This window comes from Triticum dicoccoides, chromosome 1B, assembly GCF_002162155.2.
Source record: "Triticum dicoccoides isolate Atlit2015 ecotype Zavitan chromosome 1B, WEW_v2.0, whole genome shotgun sequence".
Classification (NCBI taxonomy): Eukaryota; Viridiplantae; Streptophyta; class Magnoliopsida; order Poales; family Poaceae; genus Triticum; species Triticum dicoccoides.
Window position 1 is genome coordinate 412273789 of NC_041381.1, and position 7526 is coordinate 412281314.

At 43.2% G+C, this 7526-nt stretch overlaps 1 protein-coding gene across 1 annotated transcript; it reads right to left on the reverse strand.

Annotated features, from left to right (window-relative positions):
* Nucleotides 1–2906: 2906 nt before the first annotated feature.
* LOC119305896 (EC protein I/II) lies at nt 2907–3535 on the reverse strand. The gene has a single exon (XM_037582296.1). The coding sequence runs from the start codon at nt 3351–3353 to the stop codon at nt 3108–3110; it is 246 nt and encodes an 81-aa protein (XP_037438193.1). The 5' UTR covers nt 3354–3535; the 3' UTR covers nt 2907–3107.
* Nucleotides 3536–7526: the final 3991 nt, after the last annotated feature.

Here is a 7526-nt window from a genome sequence, read left to right on the forward strand (position 1 = left end):
GCACTGGAAGAAGACGCAACACGCCTGTTTGGGCCAGCCCATGTCTGGACGGCCTTTTTAAATTTCGTTTATTATTATCATTATTATTATTTCCTTTTTTTCTATTTTAAATAATTTGGGACCTAAAAATGTTCCAAAAATTAAAAAATAATTTTTAAATAAATGTTTTTTGATTCAAAAAGTGTTTGAGATTTTGTAAATAATGTTTGCTTATTCAAAAAATGATTGACATTTCAAAAACAAATGTTCGGGAAATAAAAAATGTTCATGATTTTTATGAAGTTTGTGTATTAAACACCGTTAATGAAATTGAACAAAATTTTGTAAATTCAAAAATATTCATGAATGGAAAAATATCCTAAAAATTCAAAAACTATTCATGACTTATGAAAATAGTTTATTCATTAATAAAATGTTCACTGATTCAAAAAATGATCTTGCGTTTCAAAAAGTGTTCGTTAAATAATAAAAATGTTTGTTAAATCAGAAAAAAAATGTGAATTTCAAAAGTGATTCCACCAATTTAAAAAGTCATTGATTCTAGAAATGTTCGCTATTCAAGAAAATTATTTTTAAAAATGTTCACATTTTTTTATAAATATTTTCAAATAGTATAACTTTTTATGAATTCAAAATGTGTTCCTTATTTTAGAAAATGTTCAAAAATTTGTAAAAGTGTTCGTGAATATAAAAAATATTCATGATTGCAAATATGTGCACGAGTTAAAAAAATGTCCTGATTTCACAAAATTGAGAGTGATAGTGTATCTTGGTGATGCATCAAAATGTGGTCATGACCATTGGAAATTGTAAGGCGGATTCTATAACCCCAAGGATTCAATGGTATATGGATGTGGAAAATATAAGATTTCCGATCCTAATGGGAAAAAGTGGGGAACAGATACCAAATAGGATAGGATCCTTGGTAGGAACTTTTGGTAATAGTTTTCTTTTCTCCCGCTGCAACACACTGCCCTTTTGCTATAGAATTCAAAGTATTTTGTGTCTTCAAAGGCTTACATAATATATATACTGCATACTTCTGTTGGTAACGTTAAGATCCCAACCATAATATATATACATCTTCAGAACAATACACAAGCTCCCTCGCAAAAAAAGAGAACAATATATAAGGTCACCTTCAGAGAAAATAACAGTGCAATATATACCCTTGGTAACATCACCTGATCACGTATCTGTGATTGCTTGATCGCACAGAACCATTAAGATATATTAAATCGGCTTCTCTTATACAAAATCAGGTATCCCCTACTGGTTATCAAGGCCATTATCCTCTCTCAGGGCGTGGGTTCAACTCCCATTCATTGCGTTGCATTTATTTTATTTTATTTCCTTCATACGCCATTAGCTGGGCTATGAAAAAAAACCAGTCACTTTGTAAAAAGGTCCCTGTAAAAAGTTAGTTTGCCAGCAAGCAAGGGTATGCTGATATGGCAGCCACGTTGTCAGCTTTTTACCTTCCGGGTTCGCTTTGGCAAGTCCCATTCATAGCGTTGTATTTTATTTTATTTTTCCTCCATAAAAAAGGCCACTTTGTAAAAAGGTCCCCATAAATAAATTAGTAACCAAGCAAGCAAAGGGTACGCTAACATGGCAGCCACGTCATCGGCTTTTTACCTTCCAAATCGATTTTGACCTTATTTGATCAAATTAATGAGTTTCTGGACTAAATTCGATCCCTTTTTGAGTTATTGGCCTAAAGCATGCAACCAATTACTCACTCTTTCAAAACCAATCTTCAACCAATTACTCACTCTTTCAAAACCAATCTTATGTCTTCTTTAATTAAAGTTTTAGAATCATCCTAAGTCAAACTTCATTGAATTTGATTAAGTCCCAGAAATAAAAGCCGACAGCTTGCCAAATAGTGAGATCATCAGTGATATAAAACGTCTTCTCCAGCAGGATGGAAACTTTACCATCTCGACCATATGTCGCTCTTGCAATGGTGTAGCTCATGCTCTTTTTTTTTTCAAAAATGATCCAGTCTATTATTAAAGTTTATCGAAAGTATAAAGCATCTTAAACCTAATAAAAACTACATCGAAATTCTAAGACAAAAAAAAAAATGACCACTGCCACTCTCAGAACAAGCTGCCGATGCGCCATTGTCACCGCTTTCTGAGACCACCGAATGACCACTACCGCCGCTAGAACGAACTGCCGACGTGCCATTGTCGCCACTATCGGAGCCGGTGTGATCTTGTTGATGACAGCTGGAAGGTCTTCATGTACGTGCCCCTAAAAACCAATATCCTGAAGTCGCGGTTGTTGAATCCTTAAACAGATCTAAATTATCTGACATCAAACCTTGTCACATAACAAGAAACCCAAATCTCACCGCCCCATGAACAAACTCGAGAAACATGAAAGCTCGAAACACAAACTCGAATAAAAAGCATCGCCATCCGCCTGAATGTTGCATCTATGAAACTAAAACTCATAACCTAAACCAGGCAACCGGGTTCCCTCTCCTCGCCGGAGCAACAGAGGAAAGACGAATTCATGGGTCGCCGACAAAGAGTGACGACAAAGAAAGGTGGCTCATGGTCTTCCTCAGCTTGGCTATCACAACAATGATGTGGTTATGGTCTTGTGTGGCTTATGGCCCCGCTCAGCTTGGGTATCACAACAAGCGCACTACGGCGTGGCTTAGATCGGGTGGCTTAGATCGGGTCCATTTTCTATTAAGTCTATATAAAAATATATAGACATCTGTAACATCAAATTTACTGTGAGAATATATTTTCATATTATATATATTTTATATTGTAGAGCTCAATAGATTTTTCTTTAGACTTGGCCATTTTTCTTAAGAAAATCGTAGAACTACAATTATTTTGCAACAAGTAAAACTTGTAACAAGCCAAAGGACTTCAAGTACATTTAGGAAAGGAGAAAATAGCACACATAAACTATTTATTCGTTCTTACACACTGATGCGAGTAGGTAGGTAAATACACACGACACGTCCACATATGACTCATGACGGCTCAGCGGCACTTATTTATGGCTAACTCAGTAGCTAGCTCTACTACTAGTGCATCAGTTCACGACTAGTGGCGCGTCGACGCGTCGGCCACCGATCAGGCGGTCGCCGAGCCGCATGAAGCGCAGTTGCAGGCCGCGCCGCAGGAGCAGTTGGCCCTCCTGTTCGCCCGCCCGGACGGCGTCCCCTCGCGCCCGCACGCGCACGGGTTGCACCCACAGTGCTCGCCGCACCCGCACGTCGTGTGCTCCCCCGTCGCCGCGCCGCTCCTCGCCGAGGTGCACCTGCAGCCCGTGCCGCCGGGGCACGGCACGGCGCACCCGCACTTGTCGTCGCAGCCCATCTCGATCTCCGGCGTGCCTTGCTCGATGCTCGTAGCTCTTCTCAGTTCACCACTATGGCCACACTGTATGCCAGAGCACGGGGCTGTAGGGGGTGCGCTGCGCGACTAGATGAAGAGTGGGCTTAAGCGGCGGCATGTCTTTCGAACGTCGGAGCTGCCGGCGTGTGGCAGTGGGCGGGGACACGTGGGGTACACGGCAGGAACTAGGGATGGTGCGGTGGCAGTGGCACCTACGTACGTCGGAGACGTGTATACAAATACCTATGAAAACGGCCAAGCCACGGGCATATATATCCGGTAGATGGATGGAGCAGTGGTTATGAAAACCCGGACCCTCATCGTAATCGTTGGAGCTGGTACCACGGACGATAAGGAAGAAGAGCTCAATTCGTGAGCTCAAAAGATATGTTGGAAATATGAGCAATTTATCAAATGATTTTATTAACAGAAATAATAAATAAAACATGGCTAGAATAGCAAATATAAAGCAAGTCATGCAATCTGACAGAGAGAAGGTAAACATCGTCTGCATATATGAACTTGAGATAAACACATTTAGAGCAGTCACTAGATGAAGTTGCTTATACGACATAGAGCCTAACATACGTAGGACAGAAACTAGAGCCAAGAACTGTAGTAGGACTTCTAACAGAAAGGAGAAGAACACGTACGGCACAGCAGCAGCAGGAGCGCTGGACTTGGGGTCGGTGTCCTCGCCTGCCATGTCGTCGAGGAGGTCGTGGACGTCGGGAAAGAAGTCGTCGTCGGGGAAGTAGTCGTCGGCGACCGGATCGCCCGTGATGAAACAACCAGTAGTCGCGCAGAGCGCTCCCCAAAAACCTTATCACCCTTCTCCCGTACAGGACTCAAAGAGTGCGGTTTCGGAGGCCTACTGTCCCGACCTGCGGTGCACGCCGCAAGCCGGGATGGAGAAGATCGTAGCAGCAGCGCAGTGCTCAGGAACCGGTGGCGAGAGGAAGAAGTAGTTCTGGTGCGTCTCTCTGAGAGGAGCGACCTCCCTTTTATAGGCGCAAGAGAAGGAGGCGAGAGGTTGCGCCGGGAGCTGAAGGGAATGCGGGAGACGAAACGAACAGACAGCGGCCGAAGAGGCGCGCCGTTCGAATTCAGTGTCCAGGCACAGACAAAATGTTTCAGCTTCCGAGTGACCTTTCGCATACCCGTAGTGCGTGGCAAAAATTTAGACATCGGCTCGGCTCATTCCTGCAACCCGCGGCGCATCGTGACGAGGCGAGGCGAGGCGAGGCGAGGCGAGGCGTGGCGAGGCGGGCGGCGGAGGAGGAGCGCGCGTGGATGTCCCTCTTGTTCTCATGCTCATACAAGTGGGGAAGGAGCCTCCCTTATAAGGAGGTCCAACTCCCTCTAAACTAGCAATGTGGGACTAAACTTTAGTAGTATCCCTTGCCTTGCACAAATGGGCTAAGTGGGCCTCTAGGATTTATTAGGAATTTCTGAAATAGTTATTGGGCTGCCCCAATATAGACTAAATTCCAGCAATCCCCCACCAGATCCCAGAGGCACACAGAAATTTGCCTTTGGTTCCAAAACACTGTTTTATATACCGGTATTGCAGTGGAGACTGTTAAGTTGAACTTCCACCTAGAGCTCTATGCTACACTAGTAAGCAACTTGAACAGTGGACTGAGCCTTGAATTGCAAGTTTTCTGCGAATCTAGCTTCACATAAAGCCTTGACCGATACGTGGCTACCGTGGGTCTTCCCCACGGGTGGAGCTTATGCGTCATACTCCATGACCTTTCATGAGTTTACTAGAGAGAACCCTACTCTCATAGATTGCGACGTTTGACAATCAGACTCATATAGGTGTGTTCTTCAAAAGATGTTCTGCAGGACAACATCTCTGCTTCAAAGAGCCACTTAGAACACATTAAGATATACATCAACCTGCCATGCAGATTAGGAGAGTATTGCATCTTCATGGAGTGGTATTTTAAAATAAGGATACTCTCCTCCCAGTTGACCAACAGCTTGTCTTCCACATCTAATTCACGGGATCTCCGATCACAAAGAATAGGTTACCACTGTGAACAACTCATATTGTGGGTCTCATACCCATCTCCCTCGATGCATTATCTATCACATTACGTGATAGACCCTTAGTGAAAGGATCTGCCAGATTTTTAGACGTTTGGATATAATCCAATGCAATAACTCCAAAGTTTCTCATTTTTCTGACAGACTTCAACCTTCTCTGAACGTGTCTTGATGACTTCATGTTATCCTTAGAGCTGTTCACTTTCGTGATCACAGTTTGATTGTCACAGTTCATAAGGATACCCGGTACAGGTTTCTCAACAACCGGCAAGTCATTCAAGAGTCGGCGAAGCCAATCTGCTTCGACCGTAGCTGTATCTAGTGCCGTGAGTTCTGCTTCCATAGTTGACCTCGTTAAGATGGTCTGCTTGCAAGACTTCCAAGAAACAGCGCCACCTCCATGAGTGAACACATATCCGCTCGTGGCCTTTATCTCATCAGCATTTGAGATCCAGTTTGAGTCACTATACCCTTCAAGCACCTTTGGGTGCCCAGTGTAGTGAATTCCATAGTTTACAGTGCCTTTCAAATAACGCAAAACTCTCTCTAGAGCTTTCCAATGCACATCTCCCGGTTTTGAGACAAACCGGCTCAGCTTGCTAACAGCAAAAGAGATGTCAGGTCTTGTAGCACTAGCTAAGTACATAAGCGAGCCAATAATCTGAGAATACTTCAATTGATCTCTAGCAATTCTTCGATTCTTTCGAAGCAGCACGCTAGCATCATATGGTGTTGGAGAGGGCTTGCAGTCACTATAGCCAAAGCGACTCAAGATCATTTCCACATAGTGAGATTGAAGCAATGTAATCCCACCATCATCATCTCTCAACAACTTGATGTTCAGAATGACATCAGCCACTCCTAAATCTTTCATCTCAAAACAGCGAGATAGGAAATCCTTGACCTCCTTATTTAGATTTGTTCCGAAAATCAGTATGTCATCAACATACAAGCAAAGCATAACTCCCTCGCCCCCACCATGGCGATAGTACACACATTTGTCAGCTTCGTTCACAACAAAGCCTACAGCTGTTAAAGTTCTTTCGAACTTCTCATGCCACTGTTTGGGTGCTTGCTTGAGTCCGTACAAAGACTTCAGCAATTTGCACACTTTCCCTTCCTGACCATCTATTACAAACCCATCTGGTTGTTCCATATAAATTTCCTCATCCAACTCTCCATTTAGAAAAGCAGTCTTAACATCCATTTGATGAACGAGAAGACCATGTGAGGCAGCTAGTGAAAGTAGAACTCGAATAGTGGTCAGTCGAGCCACAGGTGAGTAAGTATCAAAGAAATCTTCACCTTCCTTTTGGGTATAACCCTTAGCCACGAGTCGAGCCTTGTACTTTTCAATTGTACCATCAGGCCTAAGCTTCTTCTTGAATACCCATTTGCATCCTATAGGTTTGCACCCATAAGGACGATCAGTTATCTCCCAAGTTTCATTCGCCAAGATGGAATCCATCTCGCTACAAACTGCTTCCTTCCAGTAGTCAGCATCTTCAGATGCATAAGCCTCTGAAATAGAACTGGGAGTGTCATCTATGAGATACACAAGAAAATCATCACCAAAGGACTTTGCAGTCCTCTGTCTCTTGCTCCTAATAGGAACTTCATTGTTCTCCTCCACGGGATTTTCAAAGTGTTCCATCGAAATGGCAGGTTCGGTAATTGTAACTGGTCCCTGACTCGATGAACTAGGCATCTCCTGATTAGATGAATAGCCATATCCTTCATGGTAAAGCTATCTTCAAAGAAAGTCTCATCATTCGACTCCATGATCGTACCGACATGTATGTCAGGTACCTCAGATTTTACAACCAAGAATCTATAGCCAATGCTATGAAAAGCATATCCCAAGAAAACACAATCCACAGTCTTTGGTCCAAGTTTCCGCTTCTTTGGAATTGGAACATTGACTTTCGCCAAACAACCCCATGTTCGCAGATAAGAGAGTTTTAACCTTTTCTTCTCCCATTCCTCGAATGGAGTTATCTCTTTGTTCTTTGTGGGAACTCGATTTAGGACATGACATGCTGTCAATATCGCCTCCCCCCACCATGCCTTGGATAGACCCGATGTGTCTAACATGGCGTT